The 18,969-nt window shown below is 42.8% G+C and overlaps 1 protein-coding gene across 1 annotated transcript in view; it reads right to left on the reverse strand.

Moving 5' to 3' along the window:
• The window catches only part of STK4 (serine/threonine kinase 4), a gene marked incomplete at both ends in the record, with an annotated part of 106,851 nt that overhangs the window by 31,286 nt on the left and 56,596 nt on the right, over positions 1-18,969 (reverse strand). Inside the window, one exon of the mRNA XM_080716768.1 lies at positions 8,060-8,217. Coding sequence (XP_080572894.1) covers positions 8,060-8,217 — 158 coding nt within the window. The remainder of the gene's footprint in view (positions 1-8,059; positions 8,218-18,969) is intronic.

Genomic DNA, 18,969 nt, shown 5'->3' on the forward strand with positions numbered 1-18,969 from the left:
CACTAAGTAGCTGAGGCTGGCTTCGAACCTGCGTGATCCTCCTGTCTCAGCCTCCCAAGGGCTGGGATTACAAGCGTGCGCCATCACGCCCGGCATGAACTGATTTTTTTTTAAAAACAGTAAATTCAAAGACAGTGCTTTGGAAGTTTTTTTTTCCCCCCCTCTCAATAAATGGCAGATAAAGTTTCAAGTTGTAGATAGCTGGGTTCACAGAAAACTTGAAGATGTATCCATGAAAGTGTTAACATAAGCAAAAGTCAATAAAACATCTCTGGTACCAAATCAATCATAATTTTAAGTTATAAATAAAATAGTAGAAACTCTCATCTCCCAGAAAATGTCTAATTTTAAAGTATATAGTAAACACAAAAAAAATCCAATAAAGAATAATTGACTGTGCTCTGACAATTCAGTAAAACTTCCTTATAAAAACCCAAAGAAATCTCAAATGCAATCTGATTTGCAGCCTGGATCTAGAAGAGAGTGGTCAAGATCAAGTCTTAAGACATTATAGGGCATTGTCAGCCTCGTTGGGAAAAGTCCGAAATGTATCCTTCCCTACCTCAAAAAGCCATCTGAGTGGCTCATTATTACCCAGGGAATCCGAACAATCAATCTTGTTCAGGTTCTGCTACTTTCATCAAATTAATTTTGAATTAAGTTTGGTGGTTTAATATTCTGATGGGCCCATTATTACACAACTTCAGAGGGGTATTAGCTCTCTCTGCTGCATTAGGATTCTATTTTTAACTCCTCTCATATACCAAGGGAAAAATCTAAAAGTACTAAATATTTCCAGGGGCGAGTGGGGCTACGCTAGGCACTGATTCCCTTCACCCGAAGGTCTCTCCTGAGCCCCCGCTCCCTGCTTGGGTGCCCCGCACCTCCATGATCCAGACCCCGTTCCTCAGACACTGCCCTCTCCCCCGGCTCCTGCCTTTCAAGGGAGCCTTCTGGATGCGTCCCTGAGGCTCTGAGGCTCTGACTCTATCCGGCTCCCAGAGCACTTCTTATAAGTCGTTATGAACACAATTTACCAGAAGAGACTAAAGAAAGGCCACATGGTATGGATGGTTAGGAGGATGGGCTTCAGCTCAAACCTCTGCTGTGTGACTATCTGCGTAATCTTTTCAACTTAATTAAATCCACCCACTGTCATGTTTTCCTGGTTTGTTTGTTTTTGTGGTACTGGGGGTTGAGAATCCAGGGACATTCTACCTCCGAGCTACAGCCCCAGCCCTATTTGTTATTTTGAAACAGAGTCTCGCTAAGTTGTGGAGGCCTCACTAAGTAGCCGAGGCTGGCCATGAACCTGCGATCCTCCTGTCTCAGCCTCCTCCATCCTGGGATTACCTGTCATGTCCTTTCATCAGACCAGCTATGGAGTGTCCTAACTTTTTTGTTTGCTTTTTATTTCATTAAAATCTTTTATCTTTATCCTATTTTTCGCTTACTTATAGTCTTTTAGCAACCTAAAGATAAAACACATTTAAGATGATAAATCTTTCTGAGCATCATTTTTTACTACATCCTGCAAGTTCTGAATTACAGGAATCTGAATTTTGTAAGGTTCTTATAATTGATTTCTAAGCAGTTTATAATGTCTATTTTGATTTCATTGTTAAAGCAAGAATTATTTAGAGATATATTTTTAAATTTCTAAGTAGAATAAATTGGGTGTGGCTATTTTCTTACTAACTTCTAGTTTTTTAAATTATAGCTAGTCAATGTGGTCTATACACCTTTTATACTGAGTAGGTATTTCTCTTAAAACACTTAAAATACAGTCAAATTTTGTGAATTTTCTTTTTTATTTTCCCCAGCCAATACCGGGGACTGAGCCCAGGAGCACTCTACCTCTAAGATACACGCCAAGGCCTTTTTATTTTTATTTTGAAACAGGGTCTAACTAGCTGAGGAGCTTGCTAAGTTTTGAAGGTCGGCCTAGAACCTGCGATCCTCCTGTCTCAGCCTCTCAAGTACTGGGATTATAGGCAGGTGCCACCATGTTCCACCTCCAGATATGTTTTTCAAGTCTGTTTATTTGAAAAGTATTTCTATTTTCTGTTTTACTTGTTAACTGTGTTTGTTTTGGGTTCTGTCTAATTGGAAGTGAAAACTGTCTAATTGAAATGTTAATCAAGCCGGGCGCGGTGGCCCACGCTTGTAATCCCAGCACTCGGGAGGCTGAGACTGGAGGATCGCGGTTCACGGCCAGCCTCAGCTACTTAGTGAGGCCCTCCGCAACTCAGTGACACTCGGTTTCAAAATAAAGAATAAAACATAGGGCAGAGGGTGTAGCCCGGAGGTCGAATGTCCCTGGGTTCCATTTTCAGACCCGCAAAAAAAAAAAAAAATTAATCAATCTCCACCCCCTTCTCTCTTGGGGTTGAATCCAGGGACTCACATATGCTGAAGATATGCTTTTCCACTACCTCCCTCCTCAGCCTGAAATGTCAATTTCTGAGAGAATATTTAAGTCTTCAACTATCATTTCAGTTCTCCCATTGCTCCTTGTAGGTCTCTCAGTTTGGGGTAAATATATATGCTTCCTACATGACTTACACCTTCTGGAGGAATACACCTTTGAGCACTATAAAATGTTTCCTGTCTATATAATATTCTTTTGCCCTAAATTCTGTTTTATATTTATTTCTTTGGTACTCAGGGGTTGAACTCAGGGGTGTTTTACCTCTGAGCCACACTCCTACCCCCCATTTTATTTTTACAGTACTGGGTGTTGAACTCAGGGGCATTCTACCTCCAAGTTATACCTCCAGCCCTATTTTTTATTCTTTATTTTGAAACAGCGTCTCACTAAGTTGTGGAGGGTCTCGCTAAGTAGCTGAGGCTGGCCATGAACCTGCAATTTTCCGGTCAAAGCCTCCCAAGCACTGGGATTACAAGTGTGCACCACCACACTTGGCCCTTATATTATTTTGAAACAAGTTACTTTGCATTGGCCTCAAACCTGCTATTCTCCTGTCTCAAAATCTCAAGACCTGGTCTATTTTACTTTTAATGCATATTTGCTTAGTATATCTTTTTCTACCCCTCTGTTTTAAAATTTTCAGTGATATTTTAAGTTATATCTCTAAAAAAGCATTTAGCTGGATTTTGACTTCTGTTTTTATCCAAGAGCCAAAGTCAGTCAGTCTCTGTCTCTCTCTCTCTTTTTGGTGGCACTGGGAATTGATTCCGGGGCATTCCACCTCTGAGCTACACCCCACCCTAATTATATCTTTTTGTTTTGAAATAGGGTCTTGCTAAGTTGCTGAAAATCTCCCTATATTGCTAATGCTGTTCTAGAAACTGCGATTGTCCTGTCTCAGCCTCCCAAGTACCAGAATTACAGGCATGTGCCAACATGCCCAGCTGATTTGAGTGTGTGTGTGTGGGGAGGGTGGGGGTACCAATCTACATCCCCAGCCATATTTTTTACTCTTTATTTTGAAACAAGATCTAAGTTGTGAAGGGCCTTACTAAGTAGCTGAGGCTGGTCATGAACTTGCAATCCTCCTGACTCAGCCTCCCAAGTACTGGGATCACAAGCGTGCGAAGCGCGGCTTCGGCTTCAGTCTTTTAACAGGTGGTTTTAATGCACTCATATTTATTGTGGTTACTGCCATGTTTACATTTAGACTTCTGTCCTATGTGTGCTCGGCTCTAGTCATGATGGATTTCCTTCCTTCCTTCCTTATCATATTGGGCCCCGAGGATTTCTCTGTGCTCCTCCCACTGACTTCTCTTGGCTTGCCCCCTCTTCACGTCTGTCTTGGCAGAATGCCCCGTCTCTCCATGGGCCTCTCACCACTTCTTTACTATGTTTTTCTAAAGCAGCCATTCTGCCCTAAAGTGATGTATTTACTGGATTACTTACTCAACATAAACTCCATGGGGACGCTGGCCTTGTCTGTCTGGTTCACTTTGGCTGGCATATGAATCATCTTAAGCTAAAATATTACAGTGTGTTTTTGAAAGATGCATGAACTAAATTGGATTTAAGTTTATGGCTTTTTGTGGCATTAGGAATGGCAAAATGAGAAGGCCTGAATTCTCAAAATCTTTCCCCAAAATGCAATCTGCTTTGAGAATATGAAATAGCAATTTAGAGAATATTGCATTTTCAAGCACCCTCTTTTCACTTTAATCACTACATATCTTAAACACTAAAAGGAATTGGATTCTTTTTTTTCAACTTGGCAAACAAGAAAATCCAGTTTTAGAAATGGGACATGTATTCAGTTTCAGATGAAAATATGAAGGTTTTTTTTTTTTTTTGGTCAGTATCAAATTCTGCCACTCCTAATTAAGTTATTTCCTAATTGCCATTTTCAGTAAAAAGTTCATTTTAAAATAGCAACTGCCTTCACAGGAGAAAAGAGAGGGTCTTTCTCATAATTAAATACTGCTTGTCTAGAATCAGAAAGTCTCTGAGACTATGGAGGGACAACAAGTCAGCCAGTCTGACAGCCCCTTCTTTAAAGCTTAGAAAGAGAATTCAGAACTTCCTTCACTCAACAGAACAGCTCTTTCTTTTCCAAATGTGATTTACAGATGTACATACATGTTCTGTATTTTAGGCATTATTTCTCTGATGCCTCTGATAAGCGTATGAGACTCAAAAGTGAAGTCTAAAAGAAATTAAAATCATGTAATGTGAATAAAACATGAATACATCCTTACCTTGAATTTATTTTCTTTTCTTTTGATATTGGGGATTTAACCCCTAGGCATTTTATCTCCAAGCTACACCCTTAGCCCTATTTGTTTGTTTGTTTATTACATTTTAAAACAGGGTCTCACTAAGTTGCTGAGGCTGGTCGTGAACCTATCGTCCCCCTTGTCCCAGTCTCCCAATTACTGGAATTCCAGGTGTGTGCCAGCATGCCCAGCTCTTACCTCTGGACTTCTAGATGCCCTAATAGGAAAGAAAGAAGATGCTTGTATGAAGATATACTACACTCTAAAAACCTAGACTTCCACTGGTAGAGTCGCCAGAGGGCAGGTCTAATACACTCCTAGGGATTCTGGTTCAGTACATCTCAGGCACGGATGGCCTGAGACGATGCACAAGTCTCTCGGCCTGCATCAGTCACGTGTTTCCAAGTGATGATAAACCTACTGGTCTGGGGATCACTTTGAGGATAACTCCTTTAGATGATGATTTTAAATCATTGCTTTAGAATTAAGGAAAGAGCTATATATCAAGAATATCAAGGCATCAGGGGCAGTTTTCATTTGGTCTTTGGTACTGTGGGTGGGGGGCACTAGGGATTGAATGGGGCACTCTATCTCTGAGAGATATCCCTAGCCCTGTCTTATTTTAATTTTGAAGCAGGGTTTCAACTAGATTGATGACTTTAGTACTTTTAGATGTAATAGCTCATGTATACCCCACTTCAATTTTCTTTCATTTTTTAGTTTGAAATACTCTTAAAAGAGAATTTAAAAATTGAATTTTCTTTAAATTCTAATGGTAAAATAGAGAATTTTATGTTAGGATGCATTAGCTCGGGTATACATACATCTAGATCAATTATTTAAAACAACAGTACCAATACCAAATGCCTCTACGTGCCAGACCAGCCAGAGAGTTCATGCAATTGGATGAAGCAGGACAGATAACGTGCAGAAGTGAGGGCCAAAGAGGGAGCCGGGACTTAGCTCCGGACAACCACTCCCCAACAATGGAGGCCAACTGTGGATGGATCTTCCAAGTTTTCAAAATTAGCTGGAGAGCCAACATTTTATATAAAATTTCTCCCAAGTTTTAAATACCAGCAACTGATTAAGAATTTTTGGACACTACAGAACACACCAAAAGGCCTGGGGCGAATGCTGCCAGTCTGTGTCCTGTGGGTCTGAAGTCATCTCGGGAGAGGGCCGAGCAACTCGATCACCTGCTCGCTGCCTGCATGGCCTTCCTCTCCAGTCATCTACTTCCAAAATACAGAGCTCTCTGAAGATGCATGCACACTCCTTTTAATGTCTGCCCATCAAAACAAGCTCTCGGCCAGCGATCTGAGTATGAAAAACGGTGGCAAGGAGAGATGAACTCTTCATAAACTGGAACTACCAATCTAAGAATAATACAGCAATGGATCACCAACTTATATAATACTTAAAAAAGAAAGAAAACAGAAAACTAGACCACAGTTCTCTTACCAAGGAGGAATTTCTCCAATACTCTATTTTACAAAGCTACACACACACACACACACACACACACTCTCTTGTTTGCTCTATATTTTCTGTAAGACGATACTGCGATCTGGCACACTAAATCCTTCTAAAATGAACCTCCATGAAGGATGGTTTGGGGCTGGTCTCTTTCCTTCTATGTCTCTAAAGCAGCAATGAACACAAATGACACTCAATAAACCATGACTAAGCGGTTGCGGTGGCGCGCCCGACATTCTGGCACTTGGGAGGCTGAGACAGGAGGATCGCAGGTTCAAGGATGGCCTCAGCTACTCGTGAGACTCTTGACAACCGAATGAGACCCTATTTCAAAATAAATATGAAATATAGGGCTGGGGGTATAGCTCAGAGGTAGAATGCTCCTGGGTTCAACCCCCAGTACCAATAAATAAATACATAAATAAATAACCCCACAAAGTGAGGAAGGAATAGCAAACGGGTGATAAGCAAGCAAACCTGGCCTCTAGTATGGGTCCAGTGGCTAGGAAGTCACATAAAACTCATGAGCCATTCTGGGCCTCAAAACATCTCTCTCCTTACACATATGAACCATGACATGTTATAGACGTACAAGTGAAGTTAGGCGAGTGGCATCACTTCCTCCAGGCCAGTCAGTAGGAGGGTGGAAGCCAAGACTGAAAGGCTCCAGAGGTCAGGTCCAATGGCCCAGCTAAGCGCTTCATAAACAAGGATGGAATTATGACAGCTAAACAGCAATTTCAGAATTTAAGAGTGCAAAAAAGTAAAAAATTTCCAAGAGCAGAAATATTTTCTAGAAATATTCACAAAAGAATATGAACTCCATAGTTTCCGTCCCCACCTTCAAGTTTCTATTGCCTCTAACTCATTAAGTCCCTGTGAACATTAATAAAGGTCTGTGGCTGAAAGAGAATGTTTCCAGAACAGGGAAAACTACACCCAGTTTTTTACAAGAAACTTTGGAATAATTTAATATTCATTTCTTGAAAAGATCCAGAATAAACCTCTCAGGCTAATATTAGGCGAATGGTTAGCAAACCAGTGTTGACTGCCCCCCAATCTAGTTCTTAAATATAAAATCACAAACTCAGATAAACTATTAAATACAGTGGTACCTTCATTTGATGGACTGAGTATTTCTTTTACCAAAAATTAACAATTTCAGCCGGGCGTGGCGGCGCACGCTTGTAATCCCCGCGCTTGGGAGGCCGAGACAGGAGGATCGCACAGGTTCGAAGCCAGCCTCAGCTACTTAGTGAGGCTCTCAGCAACTTAGTGAGACCCTGTTTCCAAAAATATATATAAAATGGGTCTGGGAGTGTAATCCAGAGGTAGAAACCTCTGGGTTCCACCCCCAGTACCACCAAAAAAAAAACCCCAAAAAACCAATTTCAAACTGCACCAAAAAAAAAAAAAAAAAAAAAGGAAATGAGTAAAGGATTTTTTTTTTTTTTTTTTTTTTTTGTGGTACTGGGGTTCCTGGGAACCCTTCTACCTCTGGGCTACACTCCCAGACCTATTTTATATTTTATGTGGAAACAGGGTCTCTTAAGCCAGTTGAGGCTGGCTTTGAACCTGCCCCATCCTCCTGTCTCAGCCTCCCAAGCGCGGGGATTACAAGCGTGCGCCACCACGCCCGGCTAGTAAAGGATTTTTAAGGTAAAAAAGATGCCATTAGTTAGGGACCCAGGAATTGCACAAATGTCAGTAAGGATGCTGTCTCCAGCTTGTGAGGCTGTTTCGGCCAGAGAAGGAGACTCAGACGGCACAGGCAAATGGTCCAGTGCTCAGGCTCCTTCAGTGAAAGAACAGAGAGGTGTGTGATGTTTCAGATCACTTCCCCCAGAAGGCATAGCCACTCAATTCCAGCACTCACAAACTCGTAGTCTCCGTCCTGTGGTACTTTCCAATCTGAAGAGGTTTTCAATGGGCCAGGTACGCTCTTGCCGAAGCTGTTGATCTGGTTTTCCTTTTCTTTTTGTTCAAAGTATTCAAGGAAAGATGGTTTTGCAGGCTGCAAGGTCTCATCCCTTCCTGAAACACAAGAAAAATAAAAGGTGAAAAGGAATACTTTATATTTTAGGTGAGTTTAGTAAATAGATCTTCAGATGGGATATAGTATCTGGAACAATGGATCTTTCTGTTAGTAAGGACTTCTTTGAGAATCTAATGCAAAGAATGTACAAATACTCATTCAAAATATTTCTCAGCCAGGCACGGTGGCACACGCCTATAACCCCAGTACCTGGGAGGCTGAGATAGGAGGATCAAAGGTTTGAGGTCAGCCTCAGAAACAAAGTGAAACAAACCTACAAGACCCTGTTTCATAAAGAAAACTACAAAAGGCTGGGGGTAGACTGCCGGGGCTCAGTCCTCCCAGTCCTCCCTTCCCTCCCCACAATTTTCTCATAAACTTTAAGAGAATACAAGGTCCCACATATACATACATATATATTTACAAAGATATCACTAGCGTCTCTCTTAATTTTTTCTAAAACTTTTTTTGTGGTGCCAGCGATTAATGCAGGGCATTCTACCTCTAAGCTATACTTCAAAAGTTACTAGTGAAAGTGGCACAAAGAGTAATTTTACCTGACGAGTTCAAGTTCTATCTAGTTTAATACACCTACTTCACACACTGATGTGTTCTTGTGCCTGGGGTCAGTATGTTTTTCTCCAGGGCTTTCCACAAACATGTGGGTTTATACAGTCTGATCTCTCAGCAACCAGGAAGAAGGACCAGACGGTTGAGGGCCCTAGGCAGTGGATGCGGAGGTGTCTAGAAGATGGACAAGTGCTCTCCTCCAGCACAGCACCCTGGCCCACCTGGTCTTACTGACCTCAGACCCTTGCCTGGTCCAGCCTCGAGGCAGCTGCACCCTGCCTGCCTCTCGGGCACCTGTCACCTTCTTCACCATCACCGCTGCCAAGTTCAACTGTGGCCAATGCCAGATCCACCTGCTTCCAGGTGAACGGAGCGTTCAGAGAACCTTGTAAAGCCAGGCGACCTTAACAGGACTCAAACTGAATGTTTAGAATGTGGTAGACTTTTTTTTTTTTTTTGCGGATCTGGGGATGAGACCCAGGGGCATTCGACCTCTGAGCTACACCCCCTGCCCTATTTTTTATTCTTTATTTTGAAAAAGGGTCTCACTGAGTTGCAGAGGGCCTCACTAAGTAGTAGCTGAGGCTGTCCGTGAATCGCGATCCTCCGGTCTCAGCCTCCTGAATGCTGAGATTACAAGCGTGCGCCACCACGCCCAGCTAAGTATACTTTTATACAAAATCTTCTAACTAGATACACCCACCAACTGAACAAGATAGCACGTCCACTAACAAAACAAAAAGTCAAATCTCCAAACAACCGGGTAGCTATTTGGAAAAGCATCACTGTGAATCTATATCTCACACCTTAATTCAAGAAAATTCCAAATAGATGAGAAATCTAACTGTAAAAATAGGAATCATAAATATTAGAAGAAAATGTGCAAATGCATTTAAAACCTATGTGGAAACAAAAATCCAGATGCAATAAAAAACAGACAAAAACCTTTTATGCAAGGAAAATATCACAAACTTGAGAAAATTAATAAAGCACACATGCACCACAAAGCAACCAAAAAACAAGTTATAATCAGGAAGAAAATATTTATAATTAAGACCATACATTTTAAAAAATATTTTTAAAAGAAAATCTTAAGAATATATATTATAGGATAAGCTCCCGATATAAAAATAAGTTTTGAATAAAGGAAAAAAGATAAAAACGGGTAGAAAAATAGATTAAAGACTTGGAAAGATAGTACACGCACAAAGATATCAAATTGGTCCTTACATGGGAAAATGCAAGTGCATTGGCTTGCTCCTAAGAGAAACTCAAAACTCTTAGAGATACCATTTCTTACATTTCAGACGGGCAGAAACTCAAGAGCTGAATCCCACTCTCCGTTGGCAAGGTGTGGCGTTGCACTCGCACGCGGCGCACACGCACCTTCCCTATGAAGGGCACCTGGCACTAGGCTCAAAATGCAAAGCAGGAGGCCCAGAGGAACCCTGCAGCGGTGTATTTGAACTGGACGTCTTAATACAAACTTGTGATGTGTGTGTGTGTGTGTGTGTGTGTGTGTGTGTGTGTGTGTGTCTGTGTGTGGTACTAGGATTAAACCCAGGAGCACTTTACTTTTGTGCCACACCCCCAGCCCTATTTTATTTTAATTTGAAACAGGGTCTTGCTAGGTTGATGAGAGCCTTACTATTTGCTGAGACTGTCCTCAAACCTGCAATCCTCCTATCTCAGCCTCCAAAGTACTGGGATTACAGGCATGCACCACCACACCTGGCTCTGAAGTTGTGATTTTTAAAAAAAGATGTTCCTCAGCTTTCTTCATTAAAAGGCCTTGGAGCAAGGACGCCCTGCGCCTGTGAGCACACCTAGCATTCAGCTCTTGGGCTCCAAACACCATCCTCTGCCGAAAGGAAGTAGGCTTCTTAAGAGAAATGGCTGTTCCCAGGTCTAGGAGAAAGAAATTATGGCATGGACCTAGAAAATCTTTTTGTGCTAAGAAAGGGAACAAGGACTCAAAACTTAGGGGCATGTATCGAAAGGGTATAGGAGGCCCTTGAGGATCTCCACTGGCAAATTTCAGAATACTCTAAGCATGGGCTCAGAGCAATAATCTAAGAGTGAAGGAGGTTTGGGAGAAAACAGAAAGAAAGCTCTTTTTAGAAGTATCACTATTTGCCAGGTGCGGTGGCGCACGCTTGTAATCCCAGCATTTGGGAGGCTGAGACTGGAGGATGACGGCTCACGGAAAGCCTCAGCTACTTAGTGAGGCCCTCCACAACTTAGTGAGACACTGTTTCAAAATAAAAAAAATAAAATAAAATAATAGGGCAGAGGTTGTAGCTCGGAGATAGAATGCCCCTGAGTTCCATCCCCAGTACTGAAAAAAAGAAAGAAAGAAAAAAAAAAAAGCAGCCCTTACCAAGTGACTCCAGAAGTTCACTGCTGCACCATCTGACCTTCCCTTACATGCGAGGATGCTTCGCAGAGGGGCCACATTTATATGAAGAGAGCATTCCGATTGTGACAAGGCTTCCTTCAGGACGCTGTGGTTACTCACAGCATCCGTTCTCAGTCTGTCTCCCCCCCACCCTGCGGGACTGGGAATGGAACCAGGGTTATTCTACCTCTGAGCTAGACCCCGCAGCCCTACTTATTATTCTTTTTTTTAAATTTTGAAAGAGGGTCTCACTGAGTTGCAAAGGCTGTCCTCGAACCGCGATCCTCCTTCTCAGCCTCCCAAATGTTGGGATTACAAGTGTGCACCACTACACCCGGCTTCTCAGCCTGTTTTATAGACTGGTATCGACAGTCTGGTCAGTGGACACATCTGTATTCCTATCACAATTAGTACTGAGATTGGTGTTTTTTTTTTAATGGTGACAGTCATTTCCTCCTGATACCCTGGTCCTTAAGTCACACTCTAGCCAGCTGGCCACCTAGCTTGCAATGGGCTCTTAGATGACAGCAAACATTTCACAAGCACAGACTTTACAATTCTTGTGTACTGTGCTACGACATAAACAGACCACTGAGATTACTAGGTAGTACGATGCCACGTGCAAGGCCCTACTCAACAGATGTCTCAGCTGAGGCCTCTTACATCAGCCAGCCCCAGCTGCTATGGACCAGCTGACCACACGACAGAGCAGCTGGATGCAACTTAACTGTCAATCTACAGAATCCTGAATTAAATAAGCAACGTTTCTTTCTCATTGTATGTGACTCATCTCAGTTCGCACCTTCCTGCCTCTCTCCCCGCCCCACCACTCCCAACACCGCCCTGCAACTACAGAAAGGGGCCCATCCTTTGGGAACGCAGGCTCAAATTTAACTAGCATTTGCGAAGCGCGTTCTGCGTCCCGGGCTTTCTACCAGTCTGCTGAGGACTCGCGCTTATGAGGCACTACTTCACTCAGTCCTCGCAGCGCCTTCTGAGGGGCGTCTAGTATCGCCATCTTATAGGCGAGCATTCTGCCCCCGAGTTCAGAGCTAGTAACCAGCAAGGACAGCATCAGAATGTCAACCATCAGGTCTCTAGACTATACTATAATTTTCTAAAAACAAAATGCACTTTTTTAGAGAGGTATTCGGGATTGAACTTGGGGGGCATTCTACCTCCAGGCTACACTTGCAGCCTGTGTGTGTGTGTGTGTGTGTGTGTGTGTGTGTGTGTGTGTGTTCCTGGGGATTGAACGTAGGGGCATTCTACCTCCAAGCTACAACCCCAGGCTTTTTTATTTTCTTTCGAAACAGGGTGTCACTAGGTTGATGAATCTCACTATTTGCTGAAGCTGTCCTCAAACCGCGATCTTCCAGTCTCAGCCTCCCAAGTACCGGGCTTATTTAATTTCTTATTTTGAAACAGGGGCTCACTAAGTTGCTGAGGCTGCCCTTGAACCTGCGATCCTCCAGTTTCGGCTGGCTGAACACTGGGATCATAGGCGTGTATCACCATGCCCAGCTCCAAAATGCACTTTTCTTCTTCACACGTGAGCGCTGCCATTGAACTGAGTGCAGAAAGCATGGAGAAATGGAATTTTCCCAGGAGCCTTATCTCTGAGCTTTGCTTTTGATGTCCTCCAGCTAGAAGACCGGGTGCTGGACAGCAGCCTGCCAGTGCTCAAAAGCAAAAGAAAACCATCCGACTGATTCAAGCCACGCAGTCCCCAGGGCTTCAGCTGGCTGCTTAGCTCTGTTTCAACTTGAGCTGTTTTTGCAGAAGTTTGGTTAAACGATGATACAAGAAACCTGAAGCTGAAGGGAAAAGGAGCTAAGCCGAGGGAGCCAGCCTTGAAAACAGCCATCTTTCGCTCGGATTCTTTTATTTGATGCAGCAAATACATGAACAGCACACTAAGACTGGTGATTTTACCTATCAAGCTAAAGAGATCATCTGTCTAGGCTCACAGGCAAAGGAGTGAATTCATAAGCACCCTACACCTGCTATTTACTTTTCTTTAAAAAAAAATGACACGTAAAAACAGAGGGATCAAACAATCCAAATGTTGGCTGATTGGTAAAATATGGCCCATCTGCACTGTAGGGTGTTATTTAGCAATAAAACACTGAAATACTGATATATACTACAACATGGATAAGCCCTGAAAAAGAATGCAAAAACAGACATAAAAAGCGCCATGTCATGGTTCCATCTGCACATAACGTCCACGACAGGCTAATCCATAGAGACAGAAAGTAGTAAATTATCGGAAGCGGGAGTGGGAAGTGACTGCTAACAGCATTAGAGTTTCTTTTGGGGATAATCAAAGATCTGAAATTCAGTATAGTTATGGTCACAGCCTTGTTAATATACTAAAAATCCACTGACCTGTATGCTTTAAAATGTCAAATTTTGCCGGGCGCAGTGGCGCACACTTGCAATCCCCGCACATGGGAGGCGGAGACAGGAGGATTGCGCAGGTTAGAAGCCAACCGCACAGGCTTAAAAGACCCTGTTTCCAAAAATAAAAAAGTATGAAATAGGTCTGGGAGTGTAGCCCGAAGGTAGAAGGGCCTCCAGGAACCCCAGTACCACCAATAACAACAATAATAATATGTCAAATTTTATGATATACGAACTACACTGCAATTAAAATAATAAAGCTTAAAAATTATATTGTGGGGATGGCTGCACATCTCTGAATATATTAAAAACCACTGGAAACAGGTATGGTGGCACATGCCTATAATCTCAGTACTTAGAAGACTGAGATAAAAGGACTGTAGGTTCAAGGCCAGCCTCAACAACTTGGTGAGACCCTGTTTTAAAGTAAAAATAAGGCTGGGTGTGGTGGCGCACAATTATAATCCCAGCACTTGGGAGGCTGAGACAGGAGGATCGCACAGGTTCAAAGCCAACCTCAGCTACTGTGAGGCTCCCAGCAACTTAGTGAGACCCTGTTTCCAAATAAAGTATTAAATAGGTCTGGGAGTATAGCCCAGAGGTAGAAAGCCCCTGGGTTCCACTCCCAGTACCACCAAAAATAAAATAAAATAAAATAAAATAGGGTTTAAAATGTAGCTCAGAACGGAGGGCGTGGTGGCACACGCTTGTAATCCCCGCGCTTGGGAGGCTGAGACAGGAGGATCGCACAGGTTCGAAGCCAGCCTCAGCTGCTTAGTGAGGCTTTCAACAACCTAGTGAGATCCTGTTTCCAAATAAAATATATTAAAAAAAAAAAGGTCCGGGAGTATATCCCGGAGGTAGAAAGCCTCTGTGTTCCACTCCCAGTACCACCAAAAAAAAATAAATGTAGCTCAGAGGTAGAATGCTTCTGGGTTCACTTTCAGTACAAGAAAGCAAGCAGGCAGGCAGGCAGGCAGGAAAACTTGCCAGGCATGGTGGCGCACGCTTGTAATCCCAGCATTTGGGAGGCTGAGACAGGAGGATCGCAGTTTGCGGACAGCCTCAGCTACTGAGTGAGGCCCTTTGCAACTCAGTGAGACCTTGTTCAAAATAAAGAATAAAAAATAGGGCTAGAGGTGTAGCTGGAAGGTAGAATGTCCCTGGGTTCCATCCCCAGTACAGCAGAAAGAAAGAAAGAAAGAAAGAAAGAAAGAAAGAAAGAAAGAAAGAAAGAAAGAAAGAGAGAAGAGAGAGAAAAGAAAAAGGAAGGAAGGGAGGAAGGAAGGAAGGAAAACTGGAATAACTAATTCTAAGGAAGTGAACTAAAAAAACCAAAAGCAACAAGACCCCTGTGCTCTGGCGTTCGCTCTTACTCCTGGGCTTGTATACCTATGCACAATGTCAGGACACTCATAACTAGGAAGGAGCTGGGCCAAAGGCTGAAGTGCACTTTCCCTCTGTGATGACCATTTATTATACATGAAGTTTTATAACCTTCCATTTCACTCATTTTTTAGACTGTCACTAGGTACACCACACTGGTCAAACTTTTCTTTCCTTAATTTCTACAAAAACTCATTTTAACCTACATGGCAACTAATTCTGTTCAAAGTAGGGAATTGAACAAGTGCTTACACTTTCTTCTCTGTCATATGCATAAATATAAGAAAAAATTGCAGTAATCCCCTCGTGTTTTCTGCTGGGCTTGGATAACAACAATGCAGCCTTCTTGTCACAGGTTTTTGCTGTTTGAATCTGACACTGTAGCGTGTGTGGTTTTGGTTTTGTTACTGGGCGCCCAAGGGCTTTACGTGTATCAATGCATTTATTTATACAAGTTATTATCCAAGTTGCTGTGTGGGACCATACATATTCTTTTGAGTGTTCTTTGAAACCACTAAGAATTACTGGAATCCTAAGTTACAAGACGCCCTGGAGACCGGAAGGATTTCTAAGTGAAGCCGTTTGGGTTACTGCCTCTTGGTGAACGGACTGGATTTCCGGGCATTGGGCTCTAGTTGTCTTCAACCTGGGAGGCTGTACTATGTGTGGTCACGGAGACCTAAATCCAAATTTCAGTGTGACTAACTAGAGCAGGAGGGACAACCTCGTATCTTAAAAGATGCAAAAGGTTCACAAGTGAGAATGATCTGTACCATGGTTACTGCAAGAATTTCCTGAGTGCACCTTTTACCGTCTTCAGACCACCCCACTTCCCTAATCAAAGTGTCTCTGTATAGGCTTTTATCAACTAGATCAAATTCCTTACTTTGGAATTCAAAGTCCTTTAAAACTCAATCAACACTGCCATTTGCTTCAGCTTAACTGAATATTCAGTACTATTTCTATTTTTCTGACTGCACCTGCATGAAATATCCTCCTGCCTTCCTCCTTGAACGCTTTTTTGTACCACTGACCCAGCATCCGGCCTACTATTTTGTTACTTTCATATGAAGAGGTCCTTTCTTCCTAACTAAGCTGTTTCGCTGTCAAATACCACTCTGTGAAATGCCCAGGGTCACGTTCTATACATTTAAAGAATTAGAAAGGAGCTGGGCACACACTTATAATCCCAGTACTTCAGAGGCTAAGACAAGAGGATCACAGGTTTGAGGCCAGCCTCAGTAACTTAGGAATATCTTGTTTTAAAATAAAAAGTAAAAAGGGCTGGAGGTGTAATTTAGAGGTAGAATGCTCCTGGATTCATCGTCCAGCATACAGATAACAAGAATTAGAAAGAACAGTTATTACCAGGTATGGTAGTGGCACACACCTGTAATCCCAGTACTTGGGAGGCTGAGACAGAAGGATTGCAGGTTTGAAGCTAGCCTCAGCAAACTCAGTGAGGTTGTCAGCAACTTAGCAAGACCCTATTTCCATATTTAAAAAATAAAATAGGCCGGGCGTGGTGGCGCACGCTTGTAATCCCAGCATTCAGGAGGCTGAGACCTGGAGGATCGTGGTTCGCAGCCTCAACTACTTAGTGAGGTCCTCTGCAACTCAGTGAGACCCGGTTTTAAAATAAAGAATAAAAAATAGGGCAGGGGGTGTAGCTCGGAGGTCAAATGCCCCTGGGTTCCATCCCCAGACCCGCAAAAAACAAATAAATAAATAAAATAAAATAGGGCTGGGGGAGCCGGATGTGGTGGCGCACGCTTGAAATCCCCACGCTTGGGAGGCTGAGACAAGAGGATCACACGAGTTCAAAGCCAGCCTCAGCTACTTAGTGAGGCTTTCAGCAACTTAGTGAGACCCTGTTTCCAAATAAAATATAAAAAGAGTATGAGAGTATAGCCCAGAGGTAGAAAGCCTGAGTTCTACCCCAGTACCACCAAAAAAAAAAAATAGGGCTGGGGGTGTAGCTCAGAGGTAGAATGCCCCTATGTCCAATCCCCAGCACTATGCACACAAAAATGAACAGTTATAATATGGTAGTTGTGCCATAAATATTAGTGATAATGACCAATGTAATCTGTAATGACCAATGTAATCTGTAAGTTCCTGGTCAGCAGTAAATATGTCATTTTGGTTTTCATACACTAGACAGCACTGATATACACTGACTACCTAGTAAATTTTTCTTGGTTGGCATTAAATGTTTATTATTTTTTAATTAGCTAATTAATTAATTGCTGTGGTACTGAGTCTTGAACTCAGGGCCCTCTACCACTGAGCTACAACCTCAACATTTTATTTTTATTTTTTTATTTTGAAACAAGATCTCGCTGAATTGCCCAGGCTGGCCTTGAACTTGAGATCCTCCTACTTCAGTCTCTCAAGTTGCTGGGATTACAGGCAGGTGCAATCTGGCTTAAATGTTTATTTTTTTAAAATACCAATTATAAGCTGATATTTCTGAGAGTAGACACACTTAAAAAAAAATCACCTACTTTTCCTCTCTTGATCCATTTAAATTGATACTTGAAAATACTCCTCCGTTTTCTTTCTGAACAAGAATAAGCAGGTCAGAACAGTTTTAGCACAAGAGAAATGCATTCCACCCGCTGATTAAGACTGATTTACCTCCCTCTTAGACAAAATAGTCAAAGTATCTCCTTGGGATCCACTTTTCTTTGTTCTTTGTTGCTATTATGCTACTGCCCTCTCTGGGAAAATTTATCTCCCTGATGGCTATTCTTGGCTTTTCTCTTTACCAATATAACTACACTGGAATACCTCATATTTTAAGAAATATAGGCCTTGAGCTCTTCACCCAAGTCACGCTGAGATCTGGTGCTTTTATATCCTAATATGTGGTCTGGCGGGGTGTTCTGAAAGAATTTTCAGGCACCAAGAGTCTGTGCTTTTTGGCTTATCCCAACAAAAGTAAGAATGCTAATGGTTTCCAAGATAAAAGTCAGCCCAACATCTGGACACAATAAGAAAAAACTGCACAATTAGGATTTAATCTCCACTCTGGTAGAATGACCTTGACTGCATACTTAGGTTTAGTCTCCATTCTGGCAGAATGACCTTGAGTTATTCTAGAAACTGTGAGAAAAGTCTAAGTATCAAGATGCGGCTCTTCTATTGCAAGCCTCACCCGAGGGAGCTGCTGATAAAACGCACATGAACGGAGGTATCTTTCAGGGATGGGAAAAAGCCAGTCAGTCACAAATTCCACAGTATTGAGGTAAGTGTTTGAAACTTTACAAAAGAAGACTCGTGGGGATCCAAAGTCTGGTCTTCTTTAAAATCTATCATCTTGCATGTTGAGCTATTTAACAGATTCTCCTATCATCTTATTGCCAAGGAATTAAGTGCTCGCGCTCGCTCGCTCTCTCGCTCTCTCTCGCTCTCTCTCGCTCTCTCTCGCTCTCGCTCACTCTCTCTCGCTCTCTCTCGCTCTCTCTCTCTCTCGCTCTCTCTCTCTCTCTCTCTCGCTCTCGCTCGCTCTCTCTCGCTCTCTCTCTCGCTCTCGCTCGCTCTCTCTCGCTCTCTCTCGCTCACTCTCTCTCTCGCTCTCGCTCTCTCTCGCTCTCTCTCGCTCTCGCTCGCTCTCTCTCGCTCTCTCTCGCTCGCTCTCTCTCGCTCTCTCTCGCTCTCTCTCGCTCTCTCTCGCTCTCTCTCGCTCTCTCTCGCTCACTCTCTCACTCTCTCTCGCTCTCTCTCGCTCTCTCTCGCTCACTCTCTCTCGCTCTCTCTCGCTCTCTCTCGCTCTCTCTCTCTCTCTCGCTCTCACTCGCTCACTCTCTCGCTCTCTCTCGCTCTCTCTCTCTCTCTCTCTCTCTCTCACATTTGTAAAACATTAAATTGGATAAGTGAACTTCCTTTAGCTCAACCATTTTCATGCCAGCACTCAGACATACTTGAGGTGACATTTACGAAATACCATAACACCAAGAGTAAAGACTAAACACATAATTACCAAGAG

This window comes from Muscardinus avellanarius (assembly GCF_963383645.1).
Source record: "Muscardinus avellanarius genome assembly, chromosome: 19".
In the NCBI taxonomy this organism is placed as follows: Eukaryota; Metazoa; Chordata; class Mammalia; order Rodentia; family Gliridae; genus Muscardinus; species Muscardinus avellanarius.